Source organism: Cupressus sempervirens, chromosome 3, assembly GCF_028749045.1.
Source record: "Cupressus sempervirens isolate cs-2001-9-10 chromosome 3, ASM2874904v1, whole genome shotgun sequence".
NCBI lineage: Eukaryota > Viridiplantae > Streptophyta > Pinopsida > Cupressales > Cupressaceae > Cupressus > Cupressus sempervirens.
Window position 1 is genome coordinate 609389233 of NC_143120.1, and position 26105 is coordinate 609415337.

General features: G+C 34.2%; 1 protein-coding gene across 1 annotated transcript in view; it reads left to right on the forward strand.

Annotated features, from left to right (window-relative positions):
- LOC149568152 (SNF2 domain-containing protein / helicase domain-containing protein / HNH endonuclease domain-containing protein) overlaps nt 1-26105 on the forward strand; it is a 288465-nt gene that overhangs the window by 236475 nt on the left and 25885 nt on the right. Inside the window, exons 13-14 of the mRNA XM_089821153.1 lie at nt 17699-17764; nt 17874-17972. Coding sequence (XP_089677279.1) covers nt 17699-17764; nt 17874-17972 — 165 coding nt within the window. The remainder of the gene's footprint in view (nt 1-17698; nt 17765-17873; nt 17973-26105) is intronic.

The window sequence follows — 26105 nt, forward strand, 5'->3', positions numbered from 1 at the left end:
ATGAGAAATGAAAAGGAAAGAGAGCAACAAAAGAAAAAAGAGAGCCAAACTAAAAACAAATATGTCAAATTGAAAGATGAAAGATACAAATAGACGTAATGAACCTAAATACATAACCATGAATAGGGAAGTGAAAAATGAGGCAAAGTTAGCTTGACCATCTAGGGAATACTAATGCTAAACATTAAACCAAAACATCATAGAGCCTCTAGTGGCCAAATTAAATAATGCATCCATTGTTTGTGAATAAAGATTGGAGCGATAACCTTAGCAAAATCACATAAAATTCAATAAATCATGATACCACTGTTAATTTTACTTTAAATATATATGAGCTATTTTATTAATAAAGATTTTAATTATAAAATGAGTTTTGAATATTGTGATTCCAAATTGTGATGTACTGTAAACTATTCATCTATAATACTGGATTGTACATAGACAAAATTTAAATAGATGCTATGCGGATATAGAGCATAACTATACTAACATATGACAAACTATCATTCACCTTAGTGATAACATAAATGAGTCAAGCATAGAAAATGCCTTGGGGTGGCAGAAGATCATAATCTCTTCATTAGAGTCTTTGGTTACTGTGGAGGCTGCCATGATTTCTTTGGCTCTAACACTCTTAGGTTGTTTAACTCTCTTCATTTTGCTGGATTTCGACAGATTGGGAAAAATAAATTTGAAATTCACACGGTCCTTTAAGTCCAAAGTAGATGGGATGTTGTGTCTATATTATTTGAGGTATTCGTCAAACTGAATTGAGTTTTCTTCCCCTAATTAAAACGCATAAGAACTATATGTTCATCTCCATACTTGGCCATGCTTGGTCAGAGAGTTCTTGATCCCAAATCGAGAGTATGGGGCACCTAATTGTCTGGGCATTACGTAGGCTACCTACAGGGGATCCTATATAAGATTCAGGGTAAGTTATCTTGAGGCTTCGATTAATGCTAAACAATGTATTATGGAGACCTTTCAGCTACGTTTTATCAAAGATAGCTTCAGCCAAATATATTGTGTCCCACTGGTTAATCTTTGCCCAAAGGAGATATGCAATAAAGCATCCTATGACATCAGTATTCGACCTCCTAGTATGACTATAGCAAGATTTTTTCTCCCCTAGCACCTTGATTACTACTAGCCTTGCCATGTCATCTATATTATTCAAAATTTTATTTTATCGTTTTGGTTTGACATGGCCTAAAAATTGCCATGGTTTTGACTTTGGCTGAGTAATATAAAACTATGACAGTATACGGTTTCAAATTGTTGATATTGACCAACACAGTGTGATAGTAATTAAATAGAGAGGGAGAGCCTAGAATCTACTAGAAAGACCAAGAGGGGAGAAACTTAAAAGTTCTTTGTCAAATCATCAAATTGAAGGTGCATATTGTAATCATTAATATGACGGTGGGATACTAGCTAGCACATGGCGAGGAGTAAAGGGAGGTGATGGTGAAAACTTTCCATGATTGGGAAAGAAAGTGACAATGTGAAAGTCGTGAGATTTATACCATTCAGATGGCATGCTATGCAAGGATGAGAGGATAAACACTAGTTTAAAAATATATTATAAAAGGGGGGAGTGTTTCAAATAGTAAACTAATATATCAGCTGAGAAGTGTAAAGAAGGTGTCTAAATGTAACTATTGTGCTTGTATACTGTATAATGATTTTAATATAGAGATGTATCCCGATAATGAGATAGTATTTATAGGCACCTATACTCTAATGTATCTCTTCTTTGTTCATTGCCCCTAAATTGTAAGTCGTGACTTTCCAATGCCATAATAATATTTTTAACCTATAGTTTGAACATCTAATTTATATGGTTCTAGAGAGAGCTTATTCCTATGTTCCTAGAAATGATATAATTCTTTTATTGTTTATGAACCTTAATGTTAAAAAGTTATGACAATGACATGGTTCTACTAATGGTTAGTAAAAAATAAAGAATGTGAGAAGCAACTATTGAAAATTCTATATTATTACTAAAGATAGGATTATTGTTGTAAGATTACCCTACTAAACAGGCCATCAACACCCTTGTTCGCTAATTTGTCAGAAAGCCTATTGCCCTCCACAAGAATGTGGTTGAACTCAATCTCTGTGAATGCATTTAGGAGATGAAGACTACATCAAGGAGTGAATTCAGTTTCCAATTATGTGCACCACCTGTTCTAATTGCATTTATGATTATTTGAGAGTCACCTTCCACTATTAGTTGTTGAATACCAAGATCCTTGCTAAGTTGAAGTCCTTCTGCTAAGGCTGATATTTTTGCCATATTGTTATTTCTATTTTCTAGTGGTTAAGTTATGGCTTGACCTTTGTAGTTGTGTATTACACATCTAATACCAACTACTGTAGGGTTACCTCTTGAGGCTCCATCGAAGTTCATTTTGAAGCAACCTTCTCTGGGGGCGTTCCCATTTGCATTTGAATCTTTCTGTAATGATCGTTTGAGGTTGTCTTTATAAAAACAATATAAAAACATATATATTAAGTAGTAATTATTTAATACTTCCTTCAAAAAGGGCATATTAAATATCAACTATGTTAATTTAAAATTATTTCGTAAATTAACTATTATTAAATAAATAGTTCTCAAGTTAGCTATTATTAATCAATCATTCCTATAATTAGTTACACACAGGAACATGATAAAGTTGGAATAAATTGTCAAGCTTCAGGCTTGAAAAGGACAAATTAGGGAATGAATACAAAGTTATCGATCTTGAGGTATTTGTTGAGTGAAGGTATAATAGATAGCAACTCCTTTTGTCAGTTTCCGATAGTGGAGAAAATAGACAAAGGCATTGGAAGAAACAAAGTGTTCCTCTCATTCAATGGATTGTTTGTTTGTCTTCCATATGTAAACAATTTATTGAGAGTTTGTCCTATTTGCCAAAATGCAGTCAGGAGTATCTCGGAGTTGATACGAAGTCTATGTCACATGAGGGAGGCAATACGCATTCAGCTGAAATAGTTTCGAGATTTGGTTGAATACACAGGAATATACTCTGACATAATATTAGTTCTTATTTTTGCATGGTGCGGATGGTCTTTTGTACACATACAAACTTATCACCTTAACGAAGGAAGGATACATTTGTCGGAACAAAGCCCAAAACTAGTTGTGGCTCGGCTTTTTAGAACAATACATATTTTCTGTTGTATCGAATTGCAAAATGAAGGATCAATTGGTAGCATCATGTATTCTCTCTGAATTAACTAGTTAATACAAGCCGATAAATTAGGTGCCTCTTGTTTAGATTCCGTGGTGCTTATAAATTGTTTAGTGTTTCTAGACTTTAGTAAATTGTTCGATATTTCTTGTAAAGATGCTCGGTTTTATTAAGTTATGGAAGAACTTTTGGCATGAATGCTTGTTATAATGTCACTACAATTAATTGAGAATGAGTCAAATTTCCTTCTCTTGAAACCCTTTTTTAGGGTTTCCTAGAGGCATTTTGTTAGAAGCCGTACCTACCTTATACCTATTTATGTGATTAAATCTTTTATTATTCAACCTATTTTGTCTGAAAGTAATTGTGCCTTATTTGGGAATTTTTGCACTATCGTCCATCAATCTGATTGGGGGTTATGTTCCTTTTTGCGCCATAGTTTTTCCTTCCTCTCCCCATACTCGAAGACAAAAGGGAGCTTAGGATTCATTGAAATTCGGAGCCAAATCAACCTTAACAGATTTAGGGCTTTTAAAATCTTTCTTTCTGGTATTTGTAACATTGACTAGGGCAAGAGCTCTGTTTCTATCTTCATGAAGGTTTGAAAGGATTTGAAAACTATTAAAACACTTTATATCAATGTTTTTTGATGCAGACTCTGTGCTACGATTGAAGGAGTTTAGTGTTAGCACGAATGCTGATGAAGACCTATGGGGAAAGTTATTAGTGTGTTTAGAAAACTGTCTTTGATATGTTCATAAGCTAGTATGTTGCGTCCATGACTCTGTTGTCATTGACGTTATCTTTCTGTGAAGACTAGTAGGGTAGCAGTAAGCAATTGGCTTAGTGTGGTTCGAGTATTGCAAGTTGCAGTTTGCACTGTTGTCTAGACATTTAGACACGTGTGTAGATGCTATAGCTTAGTGCGCGTAGGGAAATAGGAAATTTGTACAGAGTTATAAAGTTTTTATCAAAAGGTTGTTTTTAGGTAGCATTTACGGAGAGTAGTTAGTAGTAAAGTGATTTTATCTCCTAACAAAGATGGAATTCGGTTGAGCGAGCTTTCAGGGATGTTAAAGGCATGTTGAAGGTCGTCTAGTTAAGTGGGCAATGCCAGATTTTCGTTGTGTGGGAAATTATGTTGATTGATTTGTGTGTATTCCCAATTGAGGTGACTATTTTCTTAATATGTTTTGAGAAGTGTAAAATTGAGTTGTAACGTGTAAGTGTAATATCTTAAAGTTGTTCTGTGTTTATAATGTAGATGAGAAAGCCCTAAGGCTTGTTGTCTTGCATTTTGTCATCACAAAATGCAGGTAGTAGTACAAAAAATTTTAAAGCTAGTTTCAAATTTCTCTAAGTGGAATTTGTTATTCAGTTGGGTAATGTTGGTCGATCAATCAACTCCAATTCATGTAGCAAATTCTTTTACGGAAGGCTTTTGTCAAGTCTTTTTCTTTTTTTTGTTTGTTGAGCCTATGCTTGATTTTTGAGGCCTTTATCGTCCTTTTGTTTGTTTTTGAGTGGTAGTTTCTTGGTTTTTAGTCCTTTGATTTTGCTCAAATCATTGCTTTCGATTTCCTCTTTGATTTGATCTAACTTGGGGCTTAATCAGAGTTGTCAGTCAAAAGATATGACCAATTTAGTGCCCAGAAAGTGGACCTTTTTGATGCAACTGCATGGATTGAAAATATCAGGTTATATTTTTAATTTGACATTCACTTTTTGAAAAATATAAGTTAAATTCACGTTATGTTTTCAAGCTATTTTATCAATTATATTTTGACTTAAAGTAACTATAGTGCACTCTATTTTATATTTTTAAGTTAAGTTGCTTTTTGATTTTTCATTGAAGTGACTATATTAACTATATAGTTAAATTTAATTTTTGACATTTAGATCAAATGCTCTAGTAAATATTACTTATTAAATTATATTTACACATTATATTGTTAATATGATAATGTAAAGATAGTTTATGTTCCACGTAAGTAATATTTTATCAAAATTAAATTGACACGTGCTTATAAAAAACATTTAAAGTGTAAAAATTACTTAAAAGTGGACCTTTTTGGTGCCAATGCATGTAAACTCACTTAAAATGTGCATTGGCATCAAAAACATGAGCTACATGTGTTATATGCATATGCACCAAAAAGGTGAGCTTTTGCTTTGAGTTGAATATGCATATAAATTAAACATGCATACGCACCAAAAAGGTGCAATTTGCTTCATATAACATTTTTAATATATGCATACACTTTGTAAAGGTGTGTTTTGCATTGAAACACATGCATTTACCCTTCGAAAACCTGTTTTTGGAGAAACTTCATGCATTTGGCTCTCAAAAACACATTTTTGGTGTTTTTGCTTGATCTATTACATGGATTTTCTTCAAATCTTCTCCTTTCAGGTCATTTTTGCTACTCTATGTGTTTCCAAGCATTAAACATTGAGATTTCATGCAAAAAACTCCATTTTTGACTCCATTCTTAGGACTCCATTTTTGACTCATTTGTCATTTTATCTCACATTTTTGCTTGGAAAAGATGCATTTTGGCATGATCGTCTATCTTCAATGCACTAGGGTCACGTTTTTGTGTTTGACAGTGAAAAACAACAAATGTTATGCACTTAGAAATCCACATTTTTTCCCAAAAATGCGTTATACACATGCATTTAGTAAAAATGTTGGAAGTTTGAGCAATCTTAGAGCATGTTTTTGTTATTGTTCATCAAAAATGACTCATTCGCTGCCCGTTACGGATTTCTCTTGCCAAGTTTGAAAAGATCTAAGTTTTTTGGAGAATTTTTTCATTATTGGAGCTTTTCCCTCTTGCATTTTTGGCGCATAATCATGATGTAAGTGGACATTTTCCTTCTTGCTAATAAATTTGTACTTATCTTGCTGATTTTGTGCATGTTTTAACTTGATGTTTTACACTTGTTGATTTTGTTGCCATGGAAAGTGTATTTTTCCTTTAAAAATGATAAAAAGGTTCATTTTCATGTTTTTGATTTTTTTCTCATACTCCAAATTCAAAATTGAATATTGATGTGCTTTGCTTGTTGACATGTTTGAGTCATTTGCCAAAGGTATGTTCTTTTGATTTTTGTTTTTGCGTTTTTGTGCTTGTTTTTGGTTTTTCTTCATTTTTGGAGAAGTTGCAAGTTCTTTCCCAAGAACTTGGTCATGTTTCACTTCACTCCACCTTCCTTTTCACACAAGCATCATCACATTCCATTTCCAATGTTCTATGCCACAACATTTTCATGTCATTTGTCAAATGCGATTACATGTATTCCATCTCATTCATTATCTGCATGTACATGTAATTTCATTTTCTATTTTCATTTCCACTCATCTCATTTTTTACATCCAATCACATAACATGATTACATGAAATGTCTTGCATGTAATTGCATCTCTAAAGCCCATTTTTGACTTAAAGTCACTTTTTGAAAGGCAAAAAATGTCATATGCATGTTTTCCCATGTACTTTGACATCACCTTTCCACAAAGATGACTATAAAGTTCATTCCAGCTCAAGTTACATTCCATTTCCATCTTTCCATATGCACTTATGCCTTCATGAGACAATACATGTTATTCTACTTCCCACGTCATTACACACTTCGCATATCATCCGTTGGCCACACTTACATGTAAGCTCGTTGGCCACACTTACATGTAAGCTCGTTGGCCACACTTACATGAAAGCTCACTTTTTGAATGTGAAGAATCTTCATTCGCATGTGTTCCATCTTCACACATATTCATGTTCTTCTATTTCCACTTTCATAATATTTCACTTCAGCTTCCATTTTCATCCATTGCATATGTATGATGTCTGTTTTTGAGATGATCTCATCGGATCTACTAAGTATCTATTTGGTACTCGAACCTTTGTTGTTGATCAAGAATCAAACTTTATGGTGATTTCCTCTGATGATGTGCTTATATTTTGGGATTTTTGTGCTGTAGCTCAAGCGCAAGAGGTGCCCTCACCATCTAAGTCTAAGGGAAAAATGAAATACTAGTTTTATTAAGACTTGGCTCATGCAACTCCATCTCAAGTCACATTCATTCTTGACAATGTGTTAGACACGAAGATTAGACATGTGGACATGACTGATTTTCTATGGAGAATAGAAGCTCCTTTTGGTCATGAGATGAAATGTATCAAGGGAAGTAATATTCACTTTGTATGTACGTTTCCCATGGCTGCCATAGAACCTTTGTTTGTTCTCTGATGTGCAAAGCATTTCAGCCCAAAGTCAGAGACGATCAAATATGTTGATGGCAGAGTTGTTATTAGTCTTGATCTAGAAGTTATTGAGCAAATTTTCGAAGTGTTGGATAATGCAAAATGCATAGATCTGACTAGAGAATTATTTTTGGAAATATGGAATGAGGAAAATGGAGATTATCAAAAGTATGTAAATCAGTATTGGTTGGATACCAAGAGAAACAACCTCTCAAGATGGCCAAAGACTGTTCACAAGTCTAATTTCAAGCAGGAGTACAAAGGTCTTATCATTCTTCTCAGCAAGATTTGAGGTCTTAATGATTCTGCCGATTTTGAACCATGGATGTATAAATTCATCTTCCAGATCATAGAGAATAAAGAACATATCTTTTGGGGAGAATTGATTAGCATTGCGCTCTGTAAACAATTGCTTAGTGTAAGAACTTCAGACCCTTTTTATATGAATTCCTGCCTTGTTTATATTGTTGCTGGATTGGGATCTTTCTCTGGAGTCTCAACCAAAGGAGATTGTCTTTAGATTCTAGTTTGGGATTACTATGATGAGATTACTCTGGCTAATAGTAAGTTTCATTACAGAACAGTTCAAGATGCTTTCTTTGGGCATTTTTAGTGTTTGTTTGATAGACATTTATCCATGAAAAGGGTATCTAATGAGGCTTGGAAAAGGTAAATCAATATGGTTGTATTTTTATCCAGTTTCCAACTTTTACTTACTAAAGGGTTGGAAATTTTAAAGGTGAGCCATATACCTTACCTAGGTATGATATCAATAAGTTTATGTTGATGGAATTAGCCTAACAACTCATGGAGGTTCAATCTGATCAGTATGCTTTGCATAGGCCTAGTTTTGGTATTTCTTATGCCAAACCCTTGGTAGTCCGTAATTATTTGGTCAATTCTGTACATAAAGTAAAAAATATGGAAGCAGAACTGCAGTTGGCCACTTTGAAGAAATTCAAACCCAGATTTGACTTTGATTACTGAGAAATGAATTCTCAAATTAAGAGGGCTTTAACACATGTTCATCGCATCGAGGATGTTTGGATTGACATGCAAACGGAACTAGATATAATGAATGCGGATTAATGCAGATTGACTTTGCAACAAGTCGTTGATCTTAACATGCTTGAGATTCCATCATATTTCCAAATCGAAGATGATGGCACTGTTCTTGATCTTGAATATCATTAGGCAGGTTTTGATAAAAGGTGCCCTTTTCCCACTCGATGGCAGCAGAAGGAAGGTACATCTATCCTAGATAGATTTCAATCCATTTTAGCAAACACCAATAAGTGACTGAAAATTAAAGGCCTAGAAAAGGTTAATCTGAAATTGGGTTTGGATTGTCGGAGTTTTGGTCCTCTTGGTAAGAAGTCTCTGCTGGAGGTTATAGGTAAAGATAGAGCTTTTTCTTTTGATGTGAAGAAGTCTCTTAAATTCAAGTTGAAGGGAGGAAAGGAAGCTAAATCATCTCAGATCTTTGAACCAGTTTAGGAATTAGAGGAGGAATTGGAGACAAAATTAGACAAAGAAGATGAGGAAGAAGAAGGGGAAGTTATAATCATATCTCCCCCAAGACTTGCACAAACTCATGCACCATCCATGCATGAAACACCTTTTCTGCATGAGATAGATGATGATGTCAATTCATTTTCCATTGTTTGCACACCTTCCATTCTAGTTTCAAAAGTCAATACATTGGGTCTTCCTATATATTGAACAACTCCTCCCGTTTTAGCAAATGAACAATATTTGGGAAGTGTGTTCGAAGATTTTCCAACTCTGACTGAGGGTCAAGTTTCTCAACTTGATACATCTCTGATAGGTTTTGAGCTATTCATGAGGAAACCTCTCATCATGCTCCTTTGAATTCAGTTGTGCAAACCGAATCTTGTTCAGTCACAACGAAGATACAATTAGGGTCAATGCCAATGGTCTCCACTGTAGCTACTTTCATAGATGAAAATTTCAGCTTGCTTGCATGGTTGAGCATGATCACAATGATGAGAACAAAAGTGGTTGTACCCCCATGTAACTTTCTGCAAAAGAAAACTAAGTCCAAATCTTTGAAATATAAGATTGTTTCAAGGATATTAGTTGATTCAGAGAAAACCAAATTTCTAAAGATTGCTGAGCGAGTAGTGGACAAACTTGTTGAAGAACTTACTCATTCTGATTACAAGTTCACTAAAGTAGAAATCGAGAAGAAGTCACATTTGCGTTCCTTCTAAGCTGCTCAAGATGCATTAGGTAATCTATCAAAAAAAATCATGAATTATGGGAAACAAAGAATCAACTCAAACAAGAGGTTACTCACCTAAATGAAGTCATTCAACAACAATCTTCTCGAAGTGTTGCTATTGTGTCACAAACATCCAAGGAAAGAAAGCTGATTGAAGCCACCAAGTCTTGGATAGGAGAAGTCATTTCTGAAGGGGTTCAAGCTAGTACATAAATATTTACAGTTCTTAAGTGTAGCAAAGATATGAATGAAATGGAACAAGGCTTGATATCTTCCTTGACTCGAGAAGCGGATAATTTGTAGGAGATTCTCAATGACTGGGATGATATTGCTAAATTTGATTTAGATGCCATGGTTTCATGTGACGTTCTTTCGTCCTCTGAAATGTTCTTTGGGTATGAAGGGCCTATGGGTTATAAAGAAGAAACATTGAGAAAATTCTTTACAAAGTTGCAGACAACTAGTGGAGATTGCCAGATGATAGAAACAGGAATCACTTGTGATTTAGAACAAATGGGATGTCAGATTTTTGATAAACATGGTAATTTGATTGCAGTTGAAAGAGCAAGTTCAGAATATTCAATTAGGATCGATGCTGATTTGGATTTTTGAAGATTTTGGTTCTCACACGATGAACAAATTTGTCCTGTATAAATCTTTGACAAAACACGTATTAGATTCTTTGGTGGAAAATTCTAAGGTTGTGCAATTAGTATATGCAAATGTAGTGAGGATAGAGGCAATATCGAAGATGATGGGGATTTCTAATCTTGCTATAGTGTGTGATATTATCATCAAGTTCAAGGCACTAAAGAACAATCTTTAAGATTGTTATTCTATTTTTATTTCTGTTTGTAGCTGAAAGAGGATGCATTGCATGAAAAGATGTAGTTACATGTAATGTGAGTTGCATGTAACCTAATAATTTTTCTTCTAGTTAGACTCTGTCAAAGTTGGTTGAGTTGCTCGTACTTTTTCCTCGATCTTTTTCTCAACTCTTGTGCCTATATAAAGGAGTGCCCCCTCATTGTAAAAATAATCTTTTATTACAGGCAAGAGACTTTGGAGAAATTGTGCTAGCAGAACTTTGTTTGTGTAGCACTATTTTGAAAGAAAAGTGAATACAAAGGAGCAATTGAGACTTAACTTTGTGTTGGTAAATAGATTGTTATTTTCAATTTAACTCTTAAATGCCCAAATCTGTGAGAAACATTTTGATACCAACAGTTGGATAATCTACCATTAGTTTGATAAATTTCCTCTGAATTGAAAGGTACAACTCCCTTATGAATGATACTCAATGAATTTTGTTTTGTTCCTAAACCAATTGGGTACATTCATAACCTGAGAACAGAAGAGGAGAACCAAGCCAGCCTTAGATAGAACTAACTCAGGGAGTAAATTTAGTTCTAAACCTAGTCAATCCTAGGAATTCACATTTCCTATGACTCCTTTACATTGGTAATGCAATATAAATGCTACTTGTGCAAATGGAATGCAGAATGAAAAGAAGAAGAAAGCTAAATAATCCCAATTCTTGTAATAGGAATGTCTGCAAATACTGTGATCTACAGTCCATCCATTACTTAACACAAGATGCAAGATGATGCCCAAAATTGAATACAACAATACTTTGATTGATTATAATCAGAAAAGTTTTAACTAAATGCTCTGATTCACAATAAAACCCCTCTTGTCTTGAACACCACAAATAAGAATGCTCGAATTTTATTTGCTCACAACCTTTGCTAAATTTGTTTCAAAAATTGGAATTCTTAACATGCATAATGAAAAAAGCAGAAAAACAAAACAAAGTTCCTTCCCCCTACTCCAGCTCTCTTTGTCTCTCGCAGAAAAGAACCCTTTTTACTTCATTCATCTCCCTTTTTAACATCCTTCTTCAGTTACTGTTAACCAAAAATGCCCTCTCGCCAAAAATTGAATTTTAATGTGATAATCCACCTAATGGTCACTTCCATATTTAAATATTCTAATGCCATGGGAATACGAGATAAATACGTGAAATAAACTTTATTGTATTTCCTATTTTCCTAAGTTTACTTTTCGGCTCCTGCAACTTTGCGGACCGTCAGATCTTGCATAGATCGATGGCGGGTGCTTTCCTGCATTATGAAATTGCTCTGACTTTAAGCAATGCAGGTGAGCGCCTCGCTGCCATGTGGCATGTGGGTCCATTTTCTCTTTGTGGGCCTTAGAAAAGGAAGCTATTAGTCGAGTTGGCATACAAAAGGCACTTCATTGGCCGAGGTACTGATACAAGTTGTCAGTGACCTACATGTTTCCAACCACCATCAGATCGAAGATGATTGATGACGGGCACTTTCCCGCATTATGGAATTGCAAGATGTTTAAACAATGCAGGAATGTGCCTGATCACCAAGCGTACTTGTGTGTCCAGGTTCTTCAGTGGGTAGTCTTTTGACTATGCTCACATGTTGGTGTTCGTTGGCATTTTGATTGGCCGTCGTTTTCCCACATTTTGTGTTTTGTCAGATTCTTGGACAATACATGAAAGTCACTTTCTACCATATGGACATGTGGGGTCAGCTATTCCAAAGGGTGTTAGGTAGGTGCTGAGGTGGAATATGTGCTAGTTCTTGTTGATTCGCCAAAGGTTAACGTGCTTGATGAGGTGGATACTAAGTGGTCTGTGGGCCTGAAAGGTAAAAGGATAGGTGCAGTAGTAATGCAAATTTTCATCGATTGTCGATCTTCTGTAGATTGATGATCAACACTTTCCCACATCATGGAATTGCGATAAATTTAGACATTGTGGGGAAGTGCCCAAAGGACACGTGTCTTTGTGGGCTCGAGGAGATAACACTACAGTTAACATTGGTAGTGAGTTGACATTTTTTGTAAACAGCTTCGGTTAAGTTGGAGGGTGATGGGGTTAGTTTAAATAATATGATCAAATGTGTGAAGACTTTGTGGGGTAAGAAATAGAACTATTGGCCCACATGGCCCATCTTGGTTGCAGGACTCAGTTGACCTATTGACTTTGCTAGTTTGTTGAGCCAACTATGAGGAAGAGATGTTTTCTTGCATGATCTGATCTTCATAATAGATTCCAACCAATCTCCAATGAATGCCATGCTTGGTAACCGAAGGAAACACTCCACCATCTCTGGTTTTATCCGTCTACTTGGTCAGAGTGGCTTAATGGTACCATTCTGTCTTCTCAGGGCTCTGTCTTTTGGCAAAATATTAGATTTCATTGCATTTGAATTTGTGTCAAGATTAGCTTTTTCCAGATTTGTATGATTTTCTGCAATCTTAAGTGGTAGTGGTTGGGTTTGGTTTAGGACAGAAAATATCTCAGTTATGCCTAAGCTATAAAGGCAGATTTTGTAATCTTTGTAAGAGTTGACTCTTCTCTGTTTTCTTGATATTGCTCTGCAAGTTCACTGGAAGTTCCCTTTGTCTTTGAACCTATATGAAATTCTACTTTATCTCCTCTGGACATCGATGTATTGTGCAAGACCTATTTGCTTCTCATTAGTGTATTGTGGATATCTACAATCTTACATGACTATATCTTCTTTTGACCTATGAATGATATATAAGTGAATTCTTTTCTTCCTTGTGTCATTTATTTGGCCTTTCTGACCTGCATCTGCATGTGGTTGTTAGATTAAAACAAGTTTGGATGTGTATATGTTTTGGTGTCATAAGGATTCAAGTGTGCATGTATGGGCGGAGATTGGTTTGGACACTCTATTTTGGTGCATCACCCCTTAAGTTAGAATAGGTAGATTTTCTTTCATGCATCCCTTCTCCCTTTTCCTCTTTAAGAGTAGTTAGGTGCATCCTGATAGCAAAGGAAGCCAGCCTAATCCAGAGATTCAACCTCACAGTTCAAGTCCCACAGCTTGGAGGTTGTTTCCATGTTTCACAAGGTTGTCTTGATGTAAAAACTTTGGACAAGGTTGCAAACTTTTGTGACAACAGCTACCAATGTAACTTTGACTTTGAAGGAAATGATCGGTTGCTTTTACCTAACTCCACCTCTGGTCGATGGCTTTCTACTTTTGAATACCATGCCTTTGTAATCTTTTCGAATAAATCTTTACATCAATTATACTTTGATTAGGATAATCAAACGATGGATTAATCTTTGATATTTTATATTTATGGACAAGTGTCTTTTTACGGGCTTCTCATGGTGCCAAATGTCCCTTCCAAGATTCAACGGATTAACCAGATGTCTGCTATTATGAAATTTTGTAATATTTATATTCATGAGTAGCATGAATAGGGGGCTGAAGGCAGATGAAGAAGAATTATATTTGGTATTCATGGAACTTAGATGCTTTTCATCTATGTTGCCATCAATGCAAAAGAGGGAAATTGTTAGTGTGAATGCTGATGCAAACCTAAGGGGGAGATTGTGAGCATGTTTGGAAGATTGCTTTTGATACATTCATGGCCTAGTATGTTGCATTAATGATTGTGTTTGTCATTGATGTCAAGATATTTATCTTTGTATGAAGACCGACATAGTAGTAGCGAGAGATTGGCTTCACGTAGTTTGAGGATTGCGAGTTGGAGTTTGAGCAGTTGTCTGGACATTCAGACGTGTGTAGATGCTACAGTTCAGTGCACATATGGAAATAAGAAATCAGTACAGAGTTATAAAGTTTTTTTTCAAGACAATTTCCAAGCAGCATTTATTGAGAGTAGTTATTGGTAAATTGATTTAATCTCCTAACAGAGATGGAATCTGGTTGAGTGATCTTTTAGGGATGTTGAAGGCAAGTTGAAGATCGTTTGGTTAAGTGGGCAATGTCAGATGTTCACTCTGTGAGAAGTTATGTTAATTGCTTTGTGTGTATTCCTAGTTGAGCTGACTATTTACTTAATATGTTTTGGGAAGTGTAAAATTGAGTTGTAATGTGTAAATGTAATATCTTAAAAGTCATACAATGTTTATAATGTAAATGAGAAAGCCCTAAGGCCGACTCATAATAATTATTAGGACTTGGTATAAATGAAAGAAAGTTTTGATTGCTTATGTGAATTTGTGAGGAGCAGACCAGAGGTTGAGTGTATGGTATTGTTGGAACATCAAAGGAACTATATTTGGCAAAGATAAGTTGTTGGTTGTACAACTCACTATTGATATGTCCTTTGTATTATTCTGTAAGGATAATACTAAAATTGTTTGGGTAGTGGGTTCGGCTGACTTCTTATCCACTCTTAGTAGGGCGGGAATCTCCTAACAATGATTCAGAGTCTCCTAATAAGGATTCATATGTATTGATTGTGTTTCATTGACTCCTAACATGGTATATCTTTTCACAAGGAACTTTTATATTAGTACATCATTTTGTGGGCATCATTCCCATCGAGGTTTTCCCTCTGATCAAGGGTTTCCCTAGTTAACATAGCTGGTGTTATTGTGAATGGTTGTCTTTGTATGGTTGTTTCATCTATTGTTTACATGTTTCGAGAGTTGTTTGTGTGTATAACTGATTCACCTCCCCTTTGCAGCCCCACCCCTCCTCTTAGTTATCTTGGTGGACTTTACTTTTTAATATTTAGATCTAGATTCGTAGCCATTACTAAGGAGCCATTTCTGCCTTTGCGAGTTAATAGTTTGTTTATTGATTTTGATATTGTTTGTGAATCTGGCAAGTTACTATGCTGCTTTTCTTTGCCATTTTGATTTGTATATCCCATTTTGGTATTAGTATAAAAATAAAATATTGTTATAATATTCTAGAAAATTGTAGTCAATTTTATAATATTATTTCTCAATTTGGCAATATTTTGCAAGTTATTCCTAAGCAGCTTTTTTTTACCTCTATTCCTTAACATTCTACATTGTTAGCTTCAAGTCAGGGTCAATACATAAATTGCCTTCAAGTACCTCTGTTTGTTGCAACATGCTGAAGAAGTGTTAAAATTACCCCGTGTCCTGATCGTTTACGTACCTCGATACTTTATTGCCTTTCTTTTTATCATGATTGATGTGGCTTTGTTTCTTATTGTGCTTCAATGCACATTCTTGTGTGTCTATGTTTTTTCTAATTACTATTGGTGTTTACAATATTTTTAGTTATTTTTAACAAAGAGTTTTGGCTAGTTACAAGTGATAAAGGACAAGTTATATACATGGGATTTGATTTAGTAGTTTTTTTTGGTATGGGTAAAGCAATTTTGTCTAAATACAAGCTATTTTTAAAAAATGGATTGAAGAGGGCAAGATGAGTCTGGTACATCAAATTTAACAGCATGACTTATACTTTATAATTAGGATTTTTTTTTTGTTTTAAAATTTGAATCCCTATGTTGATGTTGGATATGTTTTTAAAGTGAGTTAAGTGGACAGGATGAGATTTGTCCGTCAAATATGGCTGGCATCATGATAGTCTGGATTTAGAATTTTTTTTGTTATAGTCTAGATTTAGAAGATTTTTATTTAATTTAATTTTTTTTTTCTTTTAATATGTATTGTGTCTCTAAAAAACGAGGGTGACGATATTGTAATTCTCATTGTCTATATTGATGAGTAAGCCATCGCTTGTAGTGAGGGCATTGCAATTCAGAAAGACAACTTGAATTTGACACAAAATATTTGGACTTCTTGAACTATTGCTTGAGTGTAGAGTTTTGGCACTTTGATAATATGAACTTGGTCTCTAAAGTTAAGAGATAATCATTTGGACTCCCTTATTAACAAATAAGCCTGCACACACAATAATATTACGGGCTTATTTATTTATTAATGCCTGAAATATTTAGAGAATTTGAAGTTAAGTAATATATTTCAATTTCTTTACGTTTTCTTCTCTTCTTTTAGATTGTTTCTCTTATTTTTGTTATTTCTTTTACTTGGTCTTTCTCTTTCTTTCTGACCTCGTCTCGGTTTGAGTGCCCCCCTTCTTTCTTCTTTTTATGTTTTAGTTGTTTTCAATCTATTTCATTTGCATTTTTATACTCTCATCCTGATGATGGATCATGGAGTATGATCCAAAACATTGATGTTAAAAATTCGCACACAATCTTAGCCCAGCAATGGAACTGGACACTTCATATTCTGCCAAGTCTTTGCTGAGTCAACAATTTTGGCCTTGCTGAGTACTCGTCAAGTTCAAGTCTGTAACTATGGTTCTACCTCTCACACTTAGAGTGCAAATAGAATGATTAATTGACTTGAGCCTGATAAGTTTGTAAAATTTAAGCAAAGTTGTGGTCGTATTTGTGGTTAAGTTATTAGGGGTAGAGTGCAGAAAGTTATATGACATTATGTTTAGACATAAGGAGGTATACTGTTTTATTATATTATTTGCTTTGTAAATGATTATGTGTATTGATGAACTTATGTAACTTTTACATTGTAAAGCTGTAACTAATGTGACTTACTCCCTGATTAATAAATAAGCCTGCACACTCAATCTCATGTTCACATCTCGCCCCTTGTCTTCTTATGACAATCACTTAGCAGACAATTTTGGAAATTCTACGATGTATGTAATGCAGAGATTATGGGGAAGGGAGGATAACAACAATTGTGTCAGATGTCAAAACATTATTTTCCTTTTAGAAAGCTTGGTGTGAAGAGTGGAAATTGGCTGACTTTGATAGGTGGGGTTCTATTGGATATACTTGTTTTCATCCTTAAAAGGGGAAATGGTGGCTTTAAGTTATCCAATATATTAATGCAGGATAGAAGCAATTATCCCAAAGGACATGATTTTGTAGGCATTTTGCTGACTCACTTGATTTTAATAAAAAAAATCCTTTGCTCAACCACCTTGAAAAACTTAGAAGATCGTGACTGGGCCTAGAGATATAAAATTTCTTCACTTCTGCTTCTTTGAAGGGCTGAGATTCATTAAAAAATCATAGTTGAGGGCCTTTCATATTTCCCCCCGTTGATATTGTTTATTGGTTTTCTGCATATGCAATCTTTTGTTATTTACACATTAAATTGATCCTCTCACGATATGGTTCAGGCAGAGGATCGGGCTCACAGACGTGGGCAAAAGAATGCAGTGAACATATATATCTTCTGTGCTAAGGCTAGTATTCTGCTCACCTATTTTCTAATTAGCAAATCTAAGATGATTTTTTTAGTATTTACTGTCTTTATCTTTAAATTTATAAGAATGTTTTGTGAATTTTCTCTAGGATACTTCGGATGAACTGCATTGGTGCTCTTTGAACAAGAGCTTGGAACGCACCACAACAATGATGAATGGTATAGAGGACTGTGTACCTGAGATTGAGGTATATCTGTGTGTTTATGTCTGATATATATTTAATTTTTATCTCCTTGTTACCTATAACACTATTGAAAACCAAATGTACAAAATTGGCTTAACCTTCCTGTAGGAAGCAATCTACTTAATACAAAACTAATGAAAATGAATTGCTATAAAATTGGGTTTAGTTGCCATTAGGGACAAATCTCCATATTTTATATGCCTAATGCAGTATTTAAAATGAGAAAAAAATGCTTGGGTAATCCACAAGTGTATTATTGCTTTTTATTTTTGTGAAAGAACATTGAATTTTAAAAGTTACCATTTGAATATCCATCCAGTGCTCTTGAATGAATTGAATGTCGACAAAAAACTTGTCATTTAAAGGTTCTGTTATATTTATTGACAAGAAGCATTTTATGTAGTAAAATACAGCGCAGGGAGTCCCCAAAGTAAGTTAAAAGTCAGGTTCTGAAAGAAAATGAATCATGCTAAACCAAAAGGGAAACTACACTCTACATGCAAATAAATACTTGCGGAGTTGTGTCTTGACTGTTGGTCATTGTCATTTGTATCAGAAAATGAATTTTCATCTCAGAGACACTATGTGGACATGCCCAAATATAAGGAGTCTTTAGATGAAGTTTCATCACATCTGTATATGTCTTCTAGAAATTTTGCTTTTAACTTAAGAAAAATCCTATAGAAATTTTATCAGCACATTTGGGAAACATGTGGAACATATTTGAGCATGAAAATGAAATCTATTTTGTTGTGGATATGGTAACGTGTTCAAGGGAAGCCTTTTTATCACCTTTGTAACTTCAGATGAAGTTTCTTCACATCTATGTCTTCTAGAAATTTTGGTTATAACTTGAGAAACATCATATAGAAGTTTCAGCAACACATTTGGGAAAAGAATGGAACATATATGAGCATGGAAAGGACATATATTCTATAGTACATATGTTGAGGTTGTAGCTTTAGTCAGATTGGTTTTATCTGAGGTACATTATTGTTATTGGCAAATCATCATTTCCTAGATATATTTATCCATGTTAAATAACATTATTGTATTTAATAGTATATATATTATATTATATTATTAAATGATGATTACACCTTAAAGACATGTCTCTTCTCATATTTATATGAGATCAAAATCTGCATTTGGAACACACTAATAACAATGGTCATGTTAGTACATTTGCAGAAAACAATCCGTGTTATTAAACATGGCATTAGAGCTAAACTATGAATGTAATTAAGCGATCAAAGACATGATAGAAAGATTTCATGCTTGTGATGGAAGATATGGAGTCAGCGTAGAGAGTCAAACAATCATAGAAAAGGCTTGGGGAATTATCAGACAAAGAAGGTGACAACGAAAGAAGACAATGATATTTCTCACAAACTATAAATCATGGTATGCAACTTATGATGAGGCTAAGAGAGTCTCAGCATGTGATTAATCTATTGTGGATGATGAGTCCATGTCACTAGTTCAAACCCCCGACACTCTCACCCCAAATGATGTTGAGCCCAAGAGAGAGTTCATACCACTATGCGAAAAATAGAGTCAAATGAACGATTAAAACTAGAGGACCTGTGAAGAATCATGTTTGTCCACATTTAGAAAAATGAAGTTGCATAGTCGCATCGATTTGTCAATAGAAAAGGTCAACATAGTGTTCACCATAAACGCATTGACAGAAAGAAAATTGGTACTCAAATAATTTTTTTTTGTTGAACTGGGAGGCATCTTGAAATTGCCCACGTGGCTTTGACTCAAGGCTTGTAGAAAGTTGAAAATTTATGTCATGATATTGAATAGATCATCAATATAACATTTGTTATATTAGACTTTGTAAGTTTGAAGCATTGTAAGTTCAAGTGAGGGAAATCAATATAGAGCAGAATGTCTTCTTACGATACCAGTTGTATGATCAACAACCCTAAGTAGATAGCACCTATTGGGTTGTCTCTAGATACAGAGAATAATAGAGGATATTCTCCTTGGTATTGCAATATATGATCAGTTGAGGCAACATTCCATTTAATTTAGAGCATATAGCCATATCTTTGTAAAAGGAATAAAACTTTGTCACTCACTTTTTGTAACAATCAGGATTAGCGCAGATTAGAGATTTATAATTTTATAATTTTATGACATACCTATGGTTGAAGTATTGATTGGCGATCTTGGAATGCAATAACAAAAATGGGGGCAAACAAACATCTCTCAGGCAGCAACAAAATGATACGATGGAGAAGGAAATTATGTCGGACTAGGAGCTATATACCTGAAACTTGTCTTTTGTGGTCAGTGATGACTACTAGTGTGGTGTAAAGGCCTCTTGTGCCTTAGAAAGATAGAAGAAATGACTTTGCCTCAAGCCATTGTAGCAATTTTATCAAGGATGTCGGGAAGAAATGTCAGAGATCATTCCATGTGATAACCACCAAAGCTTACATCATTGGGCAGGCATGTAATTATATACTGTTTAAGTTCCTAACCAAAACTACAACGTAGGGAGTACAGTGAAGAAACAATGAACCGTGAGACACATCGAGACATGTGGTTCACCATTCCAAAGGAAAGATGGAAATAGAAACAAGTCCTCTCAAACTAACCAGTTTGAGTCTTGAGACCTGTGTGAAGAAAAGAATAAATTTTTTGTGCTTGCATGGTGCCTTCACTATCAATGTCAAATGTCCGCTTACATGAAATTATCTATAATAATATGCATAGCAATCTATAGAAGATTGTGTGATGTATATTTGACTAAAATAATTGAAGTTGCTGATAATATAATAAGGTACAAGTTTATTCTCAGTCAGCAATGAAAAACTATGGATAGAGACACAGTAGACCAAGAATTACATGGAAATGATAGTGCGTCAATAATTGATGGTAGAGGAGAGATTCTTGGGCAATGAATTATGGAGTTGGAATAATAAATTTAATAGCAACAACAATATATTTGTAATGGCCCGTGAAAATAAAGATATTCTAGTAGTTTTCTAGTCGGATACAAGCAAATATCAAACAATATTTCATGTTTGACAATGATTCAAAATATGGGAGATACGTTTACAAAGAAGTGATATAAATCAACACAAGTGAGGTGTAATGACAACTATATTTGTCTAGGTATGAAGAAAATAAGAAACTACAAAGCCACGTTAGCATATATTAGAGAAGTGACCATATTTGAAACTGGCACTCGTGATAATATGTGATAATATATATATTTAAATGATGGGAGGATTCTTAGTGATGAGAAGGTGAACACAATAAAAATGGTGATGAATACATGACATATTGAAGGAAATCAATTAAAAGTCATATCAAGTAAAAAGTTGTGATTACAATAAAATAAAATAATTTAAATTAAAAGGTGTGATTATAGTTGGACTTGTCCCTTTGTCAAAAGATTGCATATAAGAATTTTAGAGGATAAGAATTTTAAATCTCGTGAGGAAGTCACACATGTTTATAAACTATGTGGAGACACAACTTATAGTGGCACTAAGTTGAATCATCTACTAAAGAGGAAGAATATATACACCTTATGATCAATTTCTTCCAAGAGGAGGATATGACAATTAGCGGAGAGCTTAAGCAATAGAGGGAGAAATAAGAAAATAACATTCATGTTCTCAACCAGAGTTGAAAGTTGGGCCTAATCATTCTATTTTATCCTCCTATAGTGCAAAGACTAAGGTTCTAAGATCTATTAAACAAAAAGGAGTTTGCCATAATTGATGTGATCCAAAATTGTTCAAACAATACAAGAGTGGAAATTTTACATTGTGGGCGGAAATAATAGCCAATGTTCCATTCCCATTATTTAACAAATGCTTATATGGAGACATTTTCTTGTTTGATGTATATGGACCTTTGTTGGAGCAACTAGTATCAAGAACGTTAATGTGCAGATAAGTATTTATTATCCTTGAGTATTATATTTACATGCTTATTGTATTCTCTCTCTTATTTGTAATTGTTACATCCCATTTTTTGACCTAAATTGAAATAGAGCCATTGAGGTTCACATGAAGTCAGTTGGCAGTTTAATTTGTTATAATCTTGCGAAATGGTAAGAAGGTTAGTTATAATTTCAAGTGAACAAGTTAGTTGATCATTTATCACAAACTCATGGAATTGAGAAGATGGTTAACCATTATGATTAGATAATTTATTATGATAATATAATTTAACTGCGGAGAATTTTCTTGCGGGAAATACGTCGAAGGGGTGGAAGCAATGTCAAAAAAGAATTAGGCACAGGAGCATCACCATCACTAGGCAGATGGGTTGAGGACCTAGCGACTTGAAACAAGATACATCTATGGGACCTGCATGAGCTATTTAGATTTTAAATAAATAAATTAGGAAACATAAATAATTGGGTTAAAATATAAAACGTACCTCAAAGGATTTAATATGATCTTTTACCATATTATTATTATATATATATATACATGTACATATAGATATAAAAATGAGATGGCACCATTATATTATAATAATTTAATAAAGTGATGTCACCCCATTAATATTTACATGTACATATGTAATATAAAATTATAATAATATTCAAATATATTAACATTCAAATTATTATAATATTCAAATTATTATCTTCCAACTCTATTCTTTACATTTTAATATTCTTGCTTTTAACCGATCAACACTTGGCATGAAAAAAATCACTTTAATATTTGGCAATTCGAATAGTCTTATAATCTTCCAACTTTATCTTCCAACCATTTAAATTTTCTTTTCCTCTTCTTTGTTTTAATTGAATTAAAACATTTGGAATTTGATCGACTATAATCTATTGTAATTGGTGGGAGCCAAGGAGTCATATTTCACTCTCCATTTAAGGAAGCCGTGAGGGAGAGGCGGGATCACCTTTTTCCTTGGTGCTCAAATTCTTCTTTCCTTGCTACATATAGATTTTCCTTATTTCTTTTACCAATTCATCCCTGCATTGATACGACCGAAATCTGCCAATGATACGTCTTACAATCTGCCATTAAAATGTCTTATAGTCTGCCATTGAAATGTCTGCTATTGCCATTGATATATCTTACCATACACCATTGATACATCCGCTATTACCATTTAAAAAAAAAAAACCTTGTTCAAATTGTGTGACTTCAACTTCAAGCAATTCCGGCTTGGATATTGTGGTTAAGCATTGAAGAAGTCAAGAGGAAGCCAGTCAGTTTGCAAGTTCCCCAATGGATACATAACAGATGAGTTACCCTTCTATATTTTTGAATGCATATTCTCCTGTAGCCATCTTGGCATGGTAAGTTAGTATTAGGACTGAGATTATTATATGTTGCTTTGGTGATGACTTCTTGCAAATTTCATAGTGTTCGCATTTTGGTTCTATATATAATATCATTTTATCTTAAACCACCATTAAGAAGTCGAATGGTAACCGTAGGAGTCTCATAATGATTGTATGAACCATCAAAAATAGTATGGATATCGACAACAAGAATTATACTGTTTTAAACAATGATAAATGTATAATAAGAGAAGTATGCTCATCCAATGCACCTGGGAATCATCAGCAATAAAGCGACAATGGTGAAGAGGTGAAAAAGGGCAGTAAGCTCATAAATTCTAATGCACCTAAGATTCATCAGCTGATAGCCATGAAACGGTGAAGAAGTGGAATGAATATGCAAGAACGTAGAAGAGAAATCAGATATGATTAAATTAATTAATTAAATAATAAATTTTGCAATCTTTAATAATATCCTTTTCTAATCACAAATTGTGATAAGCTAGAACATATATGTTATTCATGAAATTGTTGGGAATCAATAGATAGAGCCGATTGCTCTGAGATTTGAACACCTAGGATTCACTGGCTGTATATCCATAGAAAGGGTGAAGAGGTGAGATGGAGTCTGCAATGACTTAGGAAATAAAAGTCAGATATGATACATTAAATCTAGAATAATATCATTTAATAGCTCCTGCATTATCCTGTTATTATGTCTTGCTGTCAAGTTTAGTGGTGTGGTTAGATACCAGGATGCTTAGTAGATGACATATGTTCCAAGTCCAATTCTGCGTAGGGAGGCCCTTTTTTGTTAGAGATTGTGTGGGGAATAAGTTAAGGTCTGAGGTTGGGTGATTAAGCCCCTGACAATGTTTCAGCTCTCCCTAAGTTGTTGGAAGTACAACAGACAAAGATAGGTTATACATTCAATTGGTTACCGAAAATAGATATTTTACTTTTATGATGTATATGCAAGACTAATGTAAGATTAATTGAGTTTTCTCATCATTATAGTTATTTTACATTTAGTTGCGAGAGAAAGATATATCTGATGGAATGTTATATCAATCTTTCATTTATATGAATAATAAATATAAGCATATCTTCTAATTTTGTGTTATTGCCACAAGGAAAGGAATGATACAATGGTATCTGAAGCCCTAATTGAATCTGTGGTATCTGAAGCCCTAAGTGATACAATGGTATCTAAAACCCTAATTGAATCAGTGGTATTTGAAACCCTAAGTGATACAATGGTATCTAAAGCCCTAAATGTTACAGTGGTATCTGGAGCCCTAATTGATTCAGTGGTATTTGAAGCTCGAATTGATACAGTGGTATCTAATGCCCTAAATGATCTAGTGGTAATTGAAGCCCTAAGCATTACGGTGGTATCTGAAGCCCTAAATGATCCAATGTTAATCGATTCCCTAATTGATACAATCGTATGTGATGCCCTAATTTTATATAGTGGTATTTAATGGTATTCGTCATTTGATTTTGATATAGCGGTATTGGATGGAAGTTGTTATATGATATTACTATAGTAGTATTTGTGGACTAATCTGGGTGATTGCAGAAACATCCGTACAATGATTTCTCGATTCCAATTCCCTGATGTATGGATTTAAATTTCTACAGTAAATTCCTTGATGGTGTTTTAAGTTCTTAGTTAAGAAATTTTTTCTAACTAATTTTAACCATCAATCTCTTTCATATGAACAAAACCAATTTAACTGTCTTCCTATGAAAATGAAGTAGTAACTGTATTTCTTTGAGTATTTTAGTTGTTACTTAAGATCCGGGAAATCTAGTCGTTACAGTAATTCTACACATACTATAAGAGTTATTTGCCTTGATCTTTTCCTTTGTATTTGAAGTTGATCTTGGAGGAAAAGAAGAGTCACACATTAGGCAGCTTATGAAAATAGCTTAAAAGAAGTTGTGATCAGGCTGGATAAAATGAGGCTCTTGAACCATATATCTTTGATGATTGAGAGTATGAGTATCCTACATTAAGAGAGAGTATGCCACTTCTTCGAAGGCAACATAGGAGCTTAGAAGATTAATATTCAGAGGGAGTCGAGAAATACATGTGTGTGAATGCATGATTTTGATGGGCCTACCTTTAGTGCATCACGAGGAAGTATTGACTTATCACTAGAAAATCGAAAGATTGATATCAGATTTAGAGTGAGTCTGACAAGAATCTTTGGGGGAAGAGAGCCTCTAAGGGAGTAACTATTGGACTTGACTTCCCAGGATCATTGTTCAGAGGGAGAATTTTGAGGTGCAATCCTTTGTGAATGATATTTCCTCTATGAGGAGAAGTTCTATGTGAAACTCCTTGTAATGCATTCTTCTTTATGAGAGAAAATTAAGGTGAAAGACTTTGTACCACCCTCTAACTTGGTTCATGGTGGTTAATATTTCACATATGATATGTAGTGAAAGGTGACGATGTTTCATTGGCATATATAAACAAAAGGTAACCATTGTAAGGCAACGATCTTATAAATGGTAGACCTTGTTACCATGACAGACTTCATTAAGTTGTTGTTCCAAAGTGCTAGAAGTCATGATAACGAACATATCATACAGAAGGTAACCATTACAAGATGGCGATCTTATAAATGGTAGACCTATTATCATGACAAACTTCATCAAATTGTTGTCATAGAGTGTTGAAAGTCATGATAATGAACTTATTATGACCATACTTCATTAAGTTGTTGTCTCGGAGCGCCGAAGATCATAATACTTGTTATGATAGAGTTCATGACATTGTGATTTTTGTTAATTTGATCGACTTTATTGTCTCAGAGAGCTGGAAATCAGATAACTTA